The 16,904-nt window shown below is 28.2% G+C and overlaps 1 protein-coding gene across 1 annotated transcript; it reads right to left on the minus strand.

Annotated features, from left to right (window-relative positions):
* Positions 1–3,441: 3,441 nt before the first annotated feature.
* LOC119680437 (Down syndrome cell adhesion molecule-like protein Dscam2) lies at positions 3,442–14,261 on the minus strand. Its single transcript, XM_038093248.1, has 8 exons — positions 14,150–14,261; positions 12,622–13,848; positions 12,411–12,566; positions 11,657–12,340; positions 11,486–11,594; positions 11,249–11,425; positions 10,974–11,140; positions 3,442–3,777 (listed from the first exon to the last, which is right to left on the minus strand). The coding sequence occupies exons 2-8, from the start codon at positions 13,691–13,693 to the stop codon at positions 3,590–3,592; spliced, it is 2,553 nt and encodes an 850-aa protein (XP_037949176.1). The 5' UTR covers positions 13,694–13,848; positions 14,150–14,261; the 3' UTR covers positions 3,442–3,589.
* Positions 14,262–16,904: the final 2,643 nt, after the last annotated feature.

A 16,904-nucleotide genomic window follows, 5' to 3' on the forward strand; every position in this document is an offset into this window, starting at 1 on the left:
CCTGAATAAAATAAAAATAATATAGTCAACGTCACATGTGCTTAAGTAATAAAGTCAGACAATAAAAATGTTACGAAATATATCAGTTGCCCTACTATATTGAATTTATGTGAATTTTGAAGCAGAGCGTTTCACTTCACTCACGCATACAGTCAATAACACGACAATAAAATAAAAAAATATTAAAAAGTGCTAATTAGCAGCAATAATAATGTAAATTATTTTACTACAAAAAAAATTGTAGTAGAAAATGTCCGTTTAGACATTATCAGTGTTAAAAACACGATATAAAATGTAAAAATATAGTATTATGGGAATGTCGTAAATATTTCCATGACTGTTTAATAAAAACTTTTATGGTAATATGCAGTTTCCAACTTCAATGCAATCATTATTTGATTCTGACGTGACGGTCTCCTTAATAAAGTTGTATAGTTTAGTTCTTTTAAATGAGATTTAAAGAGATTACTTTTAATATTAATTTTCGGATTGTGTGATTTTAATAAATGTATTTAAAAAGAAGATACTGGTGGTAATATATAAATAAATACTATTTGGTGACAATAGTATGTAGATGTTATAGTGGCTCAGGTAATATTGTGCTTTAAAACAAGTCTAATTTTTTGATTCTTTAAATTAAGTATGTTTCAAACACAGTATAGATAATTTTAATAGTATTATAACTTTATAAGTAGAAGTAATCTGACCTATTTTAGATTGTACCTAGTTTCTTGCTCATAGAAATACATGCTAAGTGTAATTAGTATGAATATTTATTTTTTTATAAATAATATTTTCAAATTGTTTAATGAGATGGAAAATTATGACAACTAGAAAAACAAAAACGGCAAACACACATTCCATAAAATATTTATGTTACATATATGTAATATAATAATAGATAATATAAAAAGCTACATATATTTTAATTTATGTATAAAACACATGACTATAGTTAAGACAATATTTACAACATAATCTATTGATATATTTTCAAGAATATATAGATAGAGCAAAAAAGCTAAATATTTGAATAATAATTACTGTTGTAAGAAATTGTTCTAAGCATGGGCGTAGCCAGGAAATGAGGCAGGATGGACAAGAAACAATTTTTACAATTAAAAATTATATTAATAAATTATTTATATTAATGTTTTTAGACTAGACATAGGTTATAGGTAACGAGCGAAAGACCCTATATAATTGTCCGATGGATTATAAGTGCACAAATATAGGGTCATCGCTCTATATGCTCACTTAGCTATGTTCATGTTTATTATTATTCTTCACATAATGTTTAAATAATTTATTATTATATATCTGATATCTTTAAAAGTTTTTTGATATAGATTTTTATAGTCCTTTCATAATATTTTTTGAATTTCAACCAAAAAACTAAGTAAAAAGGATCATTTTTGAACGCTAGTATATATTAAGCATTAGACTAGTGTATAGTGTATATATCATAAATTGGGTATAGCATAGAAGTTCGTACATTAGACTTTATTATCAAAATATGGGAGGCTACTACATATATGTGTTATGATACTTGTATAGGTATATAGTGTAGAAAATGTATATAAGTTCAATGTTTTGAGTTACGGATACTTAATCGTATGTAGTGCGGCAAAATTGGTAGAACTTTTTATAAATCTGTCATATTATGTACATTAAGATGCTTTGAGTAGTGCTAAGTATCGCGTGTTTCTATTGATTGTGTGTGTTTATATTGGTTTATTGTTGGTACATATTTCGTATGTTGGAATAGATGTTTATGTATTTTAAATTATTAGTTTTAAATATCATTAATGTTAGAATATATATTAACCATGCTACATATATATTTATTTATATACATTATATTTAACAACTATTTATATTTAAATTTAAAAACAATCAAAATATTTTTTACCGAGTTTGAGTGACCATTTGCAAATTTACTTAAAAATTATAATTTATAATAATATAAAAGTGAACAACGGTAATACCATTTTTAAGATTTCACATATAGGCAGCTAACACAGCAAAATCAGTAGAAATATCGTGAAATCTTGAGATTAAAGATGCCAAAGATCAAAGATCCAAAACAATATTTTGTATTTTATTAAAGGTCCAAATAAGCTTTAAACTCTTTGATTTAATCGGAAAGAGAATGGGTCTGAAAGAGATCCGTGAAAACACTGCAATAACCTACACATTATGTATAGAAACACTAACTAATCACATTTTTTTCGTAATTAAAGTGTAATTAAAATCTTTAAAATAAATAATTCGTTTTGAGTCTATTATTTTTAATACACGCTGTATGGTTACTTTCTATAACAAGGAAGTCTCAATGACTAATTATACTGTACAGGTGCGTTCACATATCAATTGATCAATATCCATACTATTGAGTACTGTGCTTGTACTTAATAGAGACCATATGTTATAATATCAAGCAGCTGGGCAAAGTCTATATTTCTACAAGTATTTCGCCAGTATGCAATGCCATGTAGCTTGAACGGTTGTATTATATAAAAAAATGTTGGTACTAAAGTGTCGAAAGTAAATGAGAAATCTTACTTTAACTAGCCGCTTCTGTAGCTTCAATACTATATACTATATGGCTTACACTGCAAGCGTGAAGCATAAAACTTGTGCAAGTTGCTTGAAAAGTGATTGGACTCTATGAAACTTTTGATTTCGTGTCCCTGTTAGATCTAGAGAAATATTTTATTTGATATTACTATATAGAATTATTTCGTGTAGGTAAAACCACTGTTCGCTTATATATCATTTGTTAACCATTCTTTTCGAATATAAAAACAGAAATAAAATTTTGAAATAAAGTATTCGATGCATGAAACATCAATAATAAAGCTGAAATGTTTTCATTTAAAAATTCTATAAATAATTAATGATAACTAAATATTCATAAAGGAACATAACTAAAAAGCGCACAGATAACCTACAATATACATCCTTTTGTCCACCGCGTAAATCATCCGCACGACGTCTGGAGAGCGCTACACATACAACAAGTATACCCACCGCAACAACAATTACAGTAGCGATCAATGGCACCATAAAATTCAAATCTAACCATTCTGGCATCCATGCTGGCAAACGTATGCGTGTGTGTATATTTCCAGAACTTTGACCGTCATCCAATGGCGCTATTGTGCCTGTTTTTAGTAATATTAACGCGACACGCAACGCATCATTTTCGAATTAAGTTTCGATTACGATTCGAAGTTAGATAATTGATAACGAATGTCAAAATAATTTGGTGTTATACAAACCGTTTTCACAATTTCATTCAATTACAAGCATATTTACGTGTATTACGTGTATTTATTGTAAACAAAAATTTGCATGCATAATTTGTAATTTCGAACAAAGGAATTTTCGAAATTTTCGAAATTTTTATGTTTTTGTTTTTTGTAATTCATAGCCACAAACATTAAAACCGTTTAATGATGCATAACGTTATTTTTGAACATAATACAGGATCATTTCGAAATCATAATGGATAGTAAGTAATTTAAGCGGGTAATCGAATAGTAAGAGAGAGAGCGAGAAAAAAAGAGAAAAAGAAAAGAATATGTTAATAAAACTGTTTTATACCTTTGTGATGATTGCCTTTGCTACGTAGAATACAAATAACAATTATTGCTATGATTATAACAAGTAGAGCAGCTACCACCGGCACAACTAAATTTAAGTTCGAAAGTATGATGCGGATGGTATCCTCGGCAGTTAATTCGGGTAAGTCACGCGAAGGTGCAATTGTGCCTGTAACAACCAAATGTAGCGTACATGTTTGCTTTATGCTCTTCTTTTCAAATTTTTTTTTTTTTAATTTTAAAATAGATATTTCATAGGTTTATTTCGCTTTATAAATTCTTTCTTTTTATTTAAATTTTTAACTGAAATTTCGAACATTACCTTTGTACCTCATATTTCGAAAATACATATACACAAATTTACAAAAGAACGATAGTAGTAACATAAACTAAGTCGAAAATTGAAAATTAATTCGAACAAACATTTTTAACAGTATAAAATAATTTATAATAGAGTTAAAAATTTTTTTAAAGAACCGTGATATTAACAATAATAACAGGCAAACTAGTGTAGATTATTAGAAAAATAACTATTTTATATATATGGTAGAACATATAAAACTTTTATAATAAGATTATTCACTAAAATTATTTAAGTTAGTTTTGATCAATAATATTTTTAATAATTATTTATATTATTTATGATATAAAAATGTAATGATCTATGTAATCTTATAAGCGAAGTTTTTAAATTTAAAATAATACCTTAAGTATTACACTATTCATAAAGTATATAATAATGGAGATGAATTCGAATAAATATTCGAAAGCCATGAAAAAGTGTTTTGATATAAAATGTGTCGATGTATGTAGAAAACATATGTGATAAAATTGTCTGAATGTTATTTTCAAAATGATGGTATAAGTAATGTGATAATGATTCAAATTAATGGAAAACATAAAAAGTTCATATAAAAATGTGTTATAAAATAATCAATACAAATATTGCAGATGTCCTTAGGTTCAGAAAAAAGAAAGAAAGAAAATTTCAGAAAAATTCAAAGAAATTTAAAGTCGAGCTGTGAACTCAATAAGAATCGGACTTAATTTGATATTTAAGTACATCTAAGGTCTTTTTATACTTTCAAGGCAAATAACATAAGAAAAAAATGAATCTTATAAAGACAATAAATAAGAAGGAAAGAAGGAAAGATAACATAATTACAACAACAATAACAACAGACAATAACTACTACCCATGCAACAACAGCTACAATAGCTGTTGGAGCACTTTTTTAGATGGTCGCGCATTGGGGTGTTGAAGAAACACGAGTATGTTTGAATTCGAACATTTGAATCGAAATCTTTAAATGTTCGAATTTATTCGACTTACGCCTTGTTTTCACTATGTCATTTTAAACGGCAATTATAATTGACTGGTGTTTCAAATGCGTTTTCATTAACTGAGCAGAATGCGAATATAGTGAGGTATTACTTCGACATCGAATCGAATCAAAATCTTCAAATGTTCGAAATTATTTGACTTAGGCCTTGTTTTCACTATGTCATTTTAAATGACAATTATAATTGACTGGTGTTTCAAATGCGTTTTCATTAACTGAGAAGAATGCGAATAAGTTATCATATGACTACCCGTTTTCATTATACTGACAATATTTGACATAGTGACATAGCGAGGTGTTACTTCGCCATCGAATCGAAATCTTTAAATGTTCGAAATTATTTGACTTATGCCTTGTTTTCACTATGTCATTTTAAATGACAAATATAATTGATTGGTGTGTCAAATGCATTTTCATTACATGAGAAGAATGCGAATATGACATCATATGACTACCCGTTTTCATTATACTGACAATATCAATATCAATATTTTCGAACATTTTCATGAGGTTCGCTGTGTATGAGTATTTTGCATACCTGAACATAAGAAAATACCGCAAGTTTTGTTCAGCTCAATTAATATTTGAAACCCTCAGTGATGCTTACTATAAGCACCGACTATAAGCACAAATTTTTTAAGTGAGGTCACATAAGACATCTTCAACTTTTTTTATTTCTACTATAAGTGGAAAAAAAATTTAAATCAGTAAAATTAAAATACTTAATAATATCATCGTTCATAATAAGTAAAGAAGAAAAAGATTTGGCAATTTATTCACCTCAGACACATTTGATCCAATTTATATATACAAGAGGTATATTTACAATATATTAAAGATTCATACATAAGTTGTTCAAAATTTGTGAATGATAGATTATTAAAAGTTATATATACTTTATGAGATAAAAAGCATTAAAACTTCTAGAAACTTTTAAAAACTTCGCATAAGCATATATGTATTTAATTTTGAATTAATATTATAAAATATTATATGTACTAAAATATTTTTAATTATCGTACTTAAATGCAATTTGTTTTTTATTGGTTTAAATAAATTTCATCGTTTTCAGCTAATATCAAAAAGAAACTAAATTAACTCATATGCCAAAATTTTATTTTAATTTTAGATTTCTATATGTAATTAGTTTTAAAGCAAAGTAACTGCGTTAACAAGATAAATATATATAGATATGTTTGAGTTAATTAACTATCAAAATTAATTTTATGCGAGTATGTAATTTTTAGTAACATTCCTTAGCATTATCATTATTTTTTTAATTAGTCTTTATATATTAAAAACGCATAAAAACAAAAATCAGTTTTGATGTTCTGAAATGACGAGCGAACGAACTTTTTAATTATAACAAAAACTAAATTTAATAATTTATAAATATATAAAATTTATATATAAACTAATATTAACTAAATTGAAATGAATGAAAATGTAAAATTTAAATTAATTTAAAAAACGAAATAAACTTATTTGTTTTGATCATTTTCAAATTTCATATTCCTCATGAACGAATGATTCTTCGTCTGAATCCTTTGGTTGTTGCAGGTACAAATTTCAATCACTGATTTTTCTCAGTGTTTTTGTATATATTTTTAATTTGATATTTTTAATTTAATTTCATTGCTTAATATTTTTCTTTAAATTTTTTTAAAATTAAATTTTTAACTATTAATTAATTGATTTAAATTCTGGTTTATAAAATGAAAATTGTATGCTTTGGATTTTTTCGGTGAAATGCTAATTAATAATTTGATTTACGAAATATAAAAACTAATAAAAATGCATAAAAATATGATATAACAACTAAAATATAATAAATTTTGTTATTTATTTTAAGTTTAAGTTTTACAAACCAAGTTATTTTATACTAAAAATAATTTCTTATGAATATAATAACGTGTTTACTTTTTTACAATAGTTTTTTTTTTTAAATTTAATGCAGAAAAGTTGAAACTAAAATTTGTACTTCTCTCTCCGGTCTTTTTTATTTTACTTGCCAAATCTATTTTACAAGTTAAACGAGCTGTATTTTGTAACAATCTGTGAGATATATATTGTGCTAACGACAAATGCATACTAATACTTGTTAATATAGGTCATACAGCCATCATAGTGCCATTCTTCATTCCCCATTCTGCATTCACCATTTTTACTGTTTACAGATTCGAGTCCATCATTGTTTTTTGATACGTTTTTGTGTTTGTTTTGTAATCCTGTTATTTTGGTATGCTTTACTACTAGTAACTGATCCCTACTTTATTATTTTAGAGAATAGTGGTTCTGAGTCGTAGATCCATCGATTTTGGAATCCATGTACGTTTGTTTTTATTACCCTGTGTTATTTTGATATACTTAAATGCTAGTAATCTGATCTCTACTTTATTAATTTAGAGAGTAGTGATTCTGAGTCGTAGACCCACCGATTTTGAAATCCATGTACTAGTAGATGTAGTTAGCGAATGAGTTCACAATGTTATTCATTAATTCAGTTGTTTTGTCCATATCTAATAAAAATAGAATATGCGTTCCAATCTCCGAATCCGGTTTAACTCATTTAAAGTATATATTTTACTTGAGTTTCAGTTTGGATAAATTTTTATATGATTAATTAAATATTACTTAACATATTAGTACCTCTATGTTTTTCATTCAAATATATACAATTACTTATTTTTAAATATTACAGACACCAAACAATACATATATTTATAGCATAAGTTTCTTATGTAAAGAAAATTTAAATGTCTAGTTAACAGTAATTAAGAAGAATTTATTTACTTTTCAAAATAATGTTTATACATATTGCTAATAGGGAATATCCTTGAAGGGCATAAGCCTTGTTCGACACTGTACTTATTGTGCTTGAAAAGGGTTTATACAAATTTGTCGCAGAGTAATTTGTCAATATCAACCAAAAACTTGTTAACTTTAACAAAAATAATTAATGAAGGCAAATCCAGTATTTTGTGCCAAAGTTCGTAAACCTTAGGAACTGATATTTATAGGTCTTAGGAACATAGTATTTAAAAAAAAATTGGTATAGAATAAAAAGTTTCGTTTATAATGTTTACGGAATAATGATACGGAATGTCAAAGAGTCATATATTCAGGAAGGATATTAATTTAAAAAACTTATTATTTAGTAAGTAGTTTATCTAACTATCTAACTACTAGATCTAGTAAAGTACATCTAATTATCTGACAACCAAAACAAAAAGGTTAACTTTTACATAAATGGATCTTTCAACAAAAGACAGAAATGGGAAATATATGTTATGAAAAAAATTATATATAAGTAATTCATACCATACCGAGATAAAAACATATCACTATATTTAAGAGCAAAGTCCGATCAGTTGAAGTGTACGGTATTATAGAAGGCGCCATAAATATAAGAGAGGCTCCCTCATAGAAAGTGGGATGGATTGATGTCAGTAAGAAATAGAGATGAATAAAGGAAAACAGGTTTAGGTTCTTAATGTATTATCAAAATGTAAAAGAAAGGTGTATATAGATTCTGATCAAAAAAGCACGAAAGGCCTATTTTTGAATTGCCGCGCTTATCCAATCGGTAAATTTTTTTTATTTTCACGCTGGCAACACTATTATACACATTCTGTCAAAGTTTAACGCATATCGTACGATTAGTTCCTGTTTGGCGTCTGTACAAAAAGTCGAAAAATTTTCGTGTGGCGATTTTTATAATGGATCAAAAATTAGAACGTGCGTGCATCAAATTTTGTGTTGCAAATGGATTCAAGTGTGCCGAAACTGTTAAAAAAATGTTAAAAAAGGCCTTTGGTGATTTGTGTGTGTCGCAACCACGAGCATACGAATGGTTTAAAAGGTTCAAACACGGTCGTACAAGCTTATACCATGATGAGATCCCTGGCCGCCCAACAACTTCTGTTACTGAAGAAAACATTGAATCGGCGAAGCAGATCGTGTTGGAAAATCGTTGTGAACCGATTAGAGAGATTGCAGTGTTGTTAGACATCTCATATGGATCGGCCGAACACATTTTAACTGATGTTTTGGGTTTGAAACCCTTTGCTTCTCGGCTGGTGGCAAAAAAGCTGAATTTCATTCAAAAAAGCAGCAGATTATGGCCAAAAACTCCACCAATATCATTAACCAAGCACAGTACTCTCCAGATATGGCCCCGTGTGACTTTTTCCTCTTCCCCCAACTCAAATTGTCATTGCGAGGAACGCGTTTTCAGACCATAGACCATTTTTCGACTTCTTTGTATCGACGCTAAACAAAAACTAATCGTACGATATGCGTTAAACTTTGACAGAATGTGTATAATAGTTTTGCCAGCGTGAAAATAAAAAAATTTATCGATTGGATAAGCGCGGGAATCACAGTTCCCGTCAATAAGTTCTTTTTTGATCACAAGGTAAGTGTAAATATGCAGTCATATCTCAATTTTATTTACAAACTATTGACAAAAAACAAATATTTAGAGCTATTCGATTTAAATTCGTATATTCGTACTCACTGAATGATTCGAATAGCAAATCAATTGAATGATATTGACAGTCTTCATTTGCAAACATTTTTATCAATTTATCAATTTGTAATATATTTTTTGATGATCGCGTTTTGATTACGTACCAATTTAAAATCTATAATAATATTTTTAAATAAATAATTTAATTTTAACTTAGTTGTCACAGTCACTATTTTTTACAATAATTAATACACACATTATTTTCTAATTCGAAACTAACTATTTTTAAATACATATTACACATTTTAGCAGCTATAATATATATACGATTTAAATAATAAAATTAAGTTTATGATATTCCTTACAAATATACAAGGGATACATAGTATAAAATTACAAACAATTTGCTGACATATATTTACATTTTAAGGACTGTATACATTTCTTTTTTTAGCTGTCTTTTAAGCATTTCTATATCAATATAAACAAAGGTCTCCACAGATTTTCAGTATTTTATATATTTATATGAATATATATGGGATGTATTATATTAAATTATAATATTATAATATTTATACACAATACATTTTTTATGTATTTTTTTACTTTGATTTAGGATTTAGCATATTTCATATATCTTATATACGAGTATATAGTTAAATAAACTTGGTTCATAAAACTTTACTTTCAGAAATAAATAGTAAATAAAGTTTAAATAAAGAAACTATTTTATACTAATTAATAAATGATAAAATAATAAGTTTAAATACATTTGATTTGTTAATTTAACTACAAAATGCTGCTTTAGCTATTTTACTTTCGTTGTGTGATAAAGGTGATTTTGGTTGTGATTTGGTGGTAATTTCGGGGATTGAGGATAAAAACAAATTGCATTTACGCAAGAAAACTATTAAGTTTTTTTTTTTTTATATTAACAACGATTCATTGCAACTATTTTCTAAAAATGTATAAAATCATAAATTATATTTATAAGATTTTTAGTATTTTAATTACATTAATTGGCCAATTGTAAAAAATTGAACTGAACATTTGAGAAAAAGCGTAAAAAGTTATACTTGAAACTTAAACGAAAGTGCACTTGTAATAATAAAAAAACAATAATTAAATTATATTTAATATTTGAAAAGCAAGATACACTATAAAAAATATTCAATCAAACTTTATATACAGAAAAAGCAGGCGTGGCTATTTCTCTTAGAGTTTTTTACTTTCAACGTAAAACAATTTCTTGTTATTTGTATGTAGGCAATGTTGTGAGCTATACAAATTATTTATACTTAATACTTTATCTACATTATGATTATCTTATATACACATATATACATACTTATGTATATTTATTTGTTTAAAAATTTATTCTCTTTGCTATTTTGACAGCCCCTAACATTGCCTACTCTTTACGTAGTTTTTATGTACAAAAGCAATGTGAAATTATAGTTAATATTTTGTATATCACTTTTATATATAGAAAATAATTTATATATAAAACATTATATACAATTTATTAATTGGAAAACAGATCATAAATACCTCCAGTTACAGTTAATGTAGCAAAATCATACTCAGCAACGGTGAAACCAGCTGAGTTATGCGCTGTGATGCGTAGATTATACCAGGTTGCAGGTTCCAAGTCCAAGACAACATAATTGTTATCAGGCTTAACATTATTTGATATTTGATTCCATTCAATTTGGTCACTAAGAAAATATTTAAATTGGAATACCATCAGAATAGAATTAGAATAAATAGAATCTTTAATAATGATGTGGTTTTTAAATAGATATTCAGCTTTTAGGCGTTCATACCGTTTTTTGTTTTCTACCACGAAGTGCGACATTGGGCAGCCACCATCTTTCCATGCTTTAAAGTGCAATGAAACCGAGTTAGAGGAAACTTCAATGAAGCGTGATTTTTCTGGTAATTTTGGCTTGTATCCTTTTGTTCGAGTATTTAAAATATCAGAAGCTTCACCAGCACCAATACTGCAAAGAAATCAAAACATGATATATCGATAATAGGTTTATGCGTATTCAAAAACTTACTTATTGAAACCAGTTGCATACACCTGATAACGTGACCCACACAGTAGACTATCAATAGAGAACTTTTGTGCATCAACAGAAACCTCCGCAGTTTCCCATTCTCCGAATTCTATTAGACATATTAAACAGTAATGCAGAAAATATAAAACAATTTTAGCACTAGAATCCTACCTGGTTTATAGTGCAGAGTATATCCATGAAGTGGAGCAGTATCACCTTCGTGTGGTTTCAATTTAACAGTCAACGAATCAGTTGTTGTGGCTGAGAGACTAACTTGAGGCGACTGTGGTGGCGCCAAAACAATCAACTTATGTGTTATGGAGTCCTTAGCGATCGAGTTTTCAGCATGACAACTGTAATCACCAGCATCTTGACGATTAACAGATTTTATCAACAGCGAACCATCATTTAAAATGCGCATACGATCGTTGCCACTGAATTCGATGCCCTTAATTTTCCATGTGATGTCAGGTTGTGGTGAACCTACAGCCAAACAAGGCATTTTTGCATCTTCCTTAAAAGTAGCTGTGAATGTGTCATCGAATGAGGCAATCTTGGCTGGAACTTGATCACTTGGCATAGCAACAATACTTTTTGAAGGTTGACCTTCGCCAATATTGGTACTAGCGGTAACCCAGAATTCATAAGGTTTATTCTTCTCTAGTTCAGTAGCTTCGAAACTCATTTGATAATGTGGTATTTTTTGACTCTTAGCTTCTCCATCGGCTCCTTCAACTTTCGAATAGACTGTATATTGCTGTATAATTCCATTGGGTTGTGCTGGTGGACGCCATGAAACTAAAATAGCAGCATGACCCATTACTAGTGCTTTAACATCGGTGGGGGCCTCAGGTACTGTAAGTGCATTGTATGTATATATGTAGAAAACATTGTACATAATTATATTAATTTAATTTAATATTACCATCAGGTTCGGTTTGGCAGTGTATGGGTGCGCTACGTACACCATCTCCGCCAGCAGTTGTAGCTAAAACTTGCATTGTATAGTTGGTGTATTTCTTTAATCCATGTAAAACGGTATCAGAGGAAGCAGTCTTTTTGTAGTGGCGTTTGGTTTCATCTAAAAAAAAGTATTAAATACGGGAAAAAAACAAATATAGTATATAATCACTTACCATACCACTCGTCGCTGGGGGCATATACAACTTTGTATGTCTTGATAACACCATTTGCAGATTCCAATGGTGGACTAACCCAACTAACGCGTATTGTCTGTGAAGTTAGAGTTGTGCAAGCAGTGTCGCTAGGTGGTTGACTGGGTGTGCCTTCAGCAGTAAATTGTTTCTCTTCATCACTCATTGGACCAGCACCAATTTTGTTAAACGCCTGTATAACGACCGAGTACTGTGTATAAACGCGTAAATTACTGAGTTCCAAATTATGTTCTTTGCCCTCTTCAGTTAAGAAATTAACAGTTTCGAAAACAAAAGATGAATTAGTATTTGATAGTTTATAACCCACGTAGTATCCCAAAATTTCACCATTCCATTCTGTACGCGCTGGTGGTTTCCAAGTTACACGCAGTGTAGTCTGATTGACTGGTTCAACTTTAATATTTTGTGGTTTTCCAGAAGGTGCTTCTTCGGCAGTGATGATTGTTACAGCTTCGGATGATTGAGATGAACCAATTGCATTTTCGGCGACAATTCGAATATTATATGTGGTAGCTGGACTGAGTTTTTGTACTTGTGCTTCAGTTGTGTGTCCGGGTACCATAACACGATCGATCTCATCCCAAGATGCACGAGAGCGTTTAAATTCGATGATATAACGGATCAGTGGGGAATTACCATCATAGGGTTGTGCCCAGCTTAATTGTACCGATCGTCCAGATTTATCTAAAACTTTCAAGGCATATGGCATTTCGGGTACTTCTTGTATAATCATATTAATGTTAGCATCGTCGGAACCGAAAGCATTCGTAGCAACACAAGTAAACATAGCAGAATCGGAACGCTCAGTGCGTTTGATTGAAAGACTTGACATAACACCGGTTGAAAGAATTTCCTCGCGTATAGTATAACGGTTATCGTTCTTGGGGTCCAAGCGCATATTATTCATATTCCATAAAATGCCAATAGGTTTTTCGCCTTTAGCTTCACATTGCAAGACAGCAGGTTCGCCGCGGCGTGCAGTTTGATTACGCAGTTTTTCAGTAAATTCTGGTGGTGCTTGTACACTGATCATAATAACAGCTGATAGACCAGATCCAATACCATTGATAGCTTCACATAAATAGTAACCTTCATTAGTTTTTTGTATATTATCGATGTGTAAAGTGCCTTCTTCAACACGTATATTATCGTTTTTCTTAAGATCTTTATATTCTCCAGGGCTATCACCTGATAAAGTAAATTTTGATTTTATTTTTACTAATATTAATGTACAATATAAACTAATTGACAATAGTACAGTTGTTGTTTATGGTAAAGTAATATTGTCAAAAAAAATTAAAAGAAGTTATTAGCAGTTAAAACTAATAAATTAATAGGATGAGGCTTTAAACAATTTATTCCGCTTAGTTTATTTATTATAAAATATATTATAAAAAATGAAATTTTGCAACATATTTAATAGAATTAATACTGGCTTATTAAAAGTATATGCTCGTTTATATAATTTGTAATTTTTCATATGACTTACCAACTGCTTTCTTCCATGTCACTTGTGGTTTTGGAAAACCGTCAGCCTTACATTCAACTTTCGCATCTGATCCTTGTGCGAAGGCTTTGTCAGTGGGCTCCAAAATCCATCTTGGTGGTACTGTTGTTTTAATTTCCATTTATTAAATAAAGGATATAGAAAAAATAATGAATTAGTATATTGTTACTGAGACTAAGATATTCTACATTATTTTTGCATGCGGAAAGAAGAGTAAAAACTCTGAATCGGATGGACGGATCAACAGAAGGATATATGAAATGGATATTTAAAATTTAGTACATTTGTTTTTATTTTCATGTATATAATACCATTTCATATTTCCTTATTGTACTTACAGAAATACTGATGTGAGGTAAGATATTACTCTGCTTATAATTAAGTCATTTATCAATAAAATTATTTGAATTATTATTTTAATTTTTATTTTCTTATAATAAAATGTGATACATCTGATTTTTTTTTGTTTATTTGGGTTTTCTTAAATCTATATTACTATCTTATTTTTGTAACTATCCCTTGCGAGTATCTAAATTTAAAATTTAGTAAATTTTATTTTTTATTTGCTAATATTGAATTTAATTTTATATGTCTTTATACATCTATAATATTTTTAACAAAAGTCTCTTATAAAGATATGTATTCCATTGGGTTTATTTCATATAGCCTTTAAATGATATTATCTTCAAGAAAACCTTCTTTAAGGAGGAAAAATCATGTATTGAGTAATTTGTTCGGTTTGGTATATTCGACTGTTTTCAACGAAAGATGCTAACAGCAGATATGTTGACTTAGAGTTAAAGAACACATATTCTCGCTGATAATGCTGTTGTCTAACGTATAAATATAATGTTTTAAATATTTCTCACAAGGAAGACGGTACTTGAAATAAGTTGACCTTGCTGTACATTATTTTATAATATTTATTTTATGAGATATAAAACCTAGATACAAAAACCTATAAAACCTATTTGAAAAGTGAATTTAAATTAATATTTAAAGATCTTTATAGCACATATTTGGACGATATAGAAACTCGTCAAATATCCGCATTTATGAATGCGTTCAGATGGGTATATGTGTAATATGGGTGGAAAAAAAGTAATTAGAAAAGCTTTTGTCTATCTACCTTTATAATTTATTTTATATATATATATACTATATATATACACTATAAAATTTGATAGTGTTTTTATTCATCACTATATTTTTAGTGAAAATATATTGTTTTTTCTGAAAAGCAAAAAGTAATAATTCTTTTATTTCATTCTTTTTTACAATTGTATTTTTTAATATTGAAATGGTTTATGAAGTTTTTTCCTACAAAATTTTATTCAATTTTTTATTAAATTTTATTTTATTCACTTTTATGTTTTCGTTTTTTGTGTGTATAGCTGGTACTTTGACTGTCGTTGTTTAAATTGTATTTCATTTAAACATAAGAATGCCCACATGTAGGTGAGATCTGACTATAATAATTTCTGTTCTAGTGTCTATAGTAAATGTTGTTAAAAATCGTTTGATTATTATTATTTACTTTATCAAAATATAATTTCTTTTATTATAAGAAAATTAATTATTAATTATTTCTTTTACTTATTTTACTGATTAAATGAAATAATTATTTCAAAAGTAACGTCAATATTTCTGTAAATATGTATTTTACATTAATAAATTGGTACGAACTACAACAAAAAAGCGTTTACAAACAAATATTAATCAAATTAAATTTAACAAGGACAACAGAAAGCTGTGTTTAATTAAAATTAAAAATAATAAAACTTAAATTTAATTATTTGATTATATATATGTATATAGTATATTTAGGCATGCGTTAAACGAAGTGTTGCCTGGTGTGGAAATATGAGTAAGAATATTTTAGTGTAATAATTTTAACCCATACCAGACAACAATAGTTAGACTTCGTTCATATACAAATGAGGTTTTTAATGAAAATGATATATAATAAAGAGAGGAAGTTTAAGGATGGGACAGGATTAGATGGGATTCATTTTTATGCGGTGAATGGTTGATATGCTTCTCACTGGCATATAATATTCTAACCCATCACAAAAGTATTAGCAAGTTTTAGTAGTTGCATTGGTATATTAACGTAGTTACTCAAGGATTGTAGCAGTGAGGGTGTGATGAAATGACTGAATAAGATTTTTATGCTATTTTGTGTTTTTGACTTATTTGTTGCGCACATTTATGTTCTTCAATTTTCAAGTCAGTACGACAAATTGATTCTTTTGAGTTGCAAAAATGATTATATATATTATATTAGCTGCCTTAAATCAACTTAAATTAAATCATTTACAATAAATGAACAAAAATTATGCAAATTAAAGTAATTTAAAATTTATTAAATTAAAATATTAGCAATATCGAAAGCCATATATAATATAAGCTATGCTGTTGTTTAGCAACTGTGTGCTACATACAAGCATTTGTTTTTAGTAGAGTGCAAGATGGTTTCTTGGTTGGTTGTTGTGTGTTCTTGTTGTATATTTTGATAAGTGATAATTTAGTTGTGCGTGTTTTGTAGTGTTTTGTGCCTTGGTAGTGATAATGTATGCAAAATTTGAGCTGTTTTGCCATCGAATTTATTAAATTAAATGTTTTTGGTTAAATATTTGAATTCGTTTAACTATGGTTAGGTTTCGACTAACTTTAGTTTATTGAAAAATGATTCATTGGAGTGCTGTTGCCATAATTTGTTAGATATTTGGTTTTT

This window comes from Teleopsis dalmanni, chromosome 2 (genome assembly GCF_002237135.1).
Source record: "Teleopsis dalmanni isolate 2A chromosome 2, ASM223713v2, whole genome shotgun sequence".
Taxonomy (NCBI): Eukaryota; Metazoa; Arthropoda; class Insecta; order Diptera; family Diopsidae; genus Teleopsis; species Teleopsis dalmanni.

Bases quoted from the DNA above. Each gene is read 5' to 3' on its own strand.
- LOC119680437 (XM_038093248.1), bottom strand. From the start codon at position 13,693: ATGATCAGTGTACAAGCACCACCAGAATTTACTGAAAAACTGCGTAAT. The intron at 12,341-12,410 runs GTAATATTAAAT...ATGCACTTACAG, and splicing joins CTGCCAAACCGAACCTGATG to TACCTGAGGCCCCCACCGAT. The intron at 11,595-11,656 runs GTAGGATTCTAG...TATGTCTAATAG, and splicing joins TACTCTGCACTATAAACCAG to AATTCGGAGAATGGGAAACT.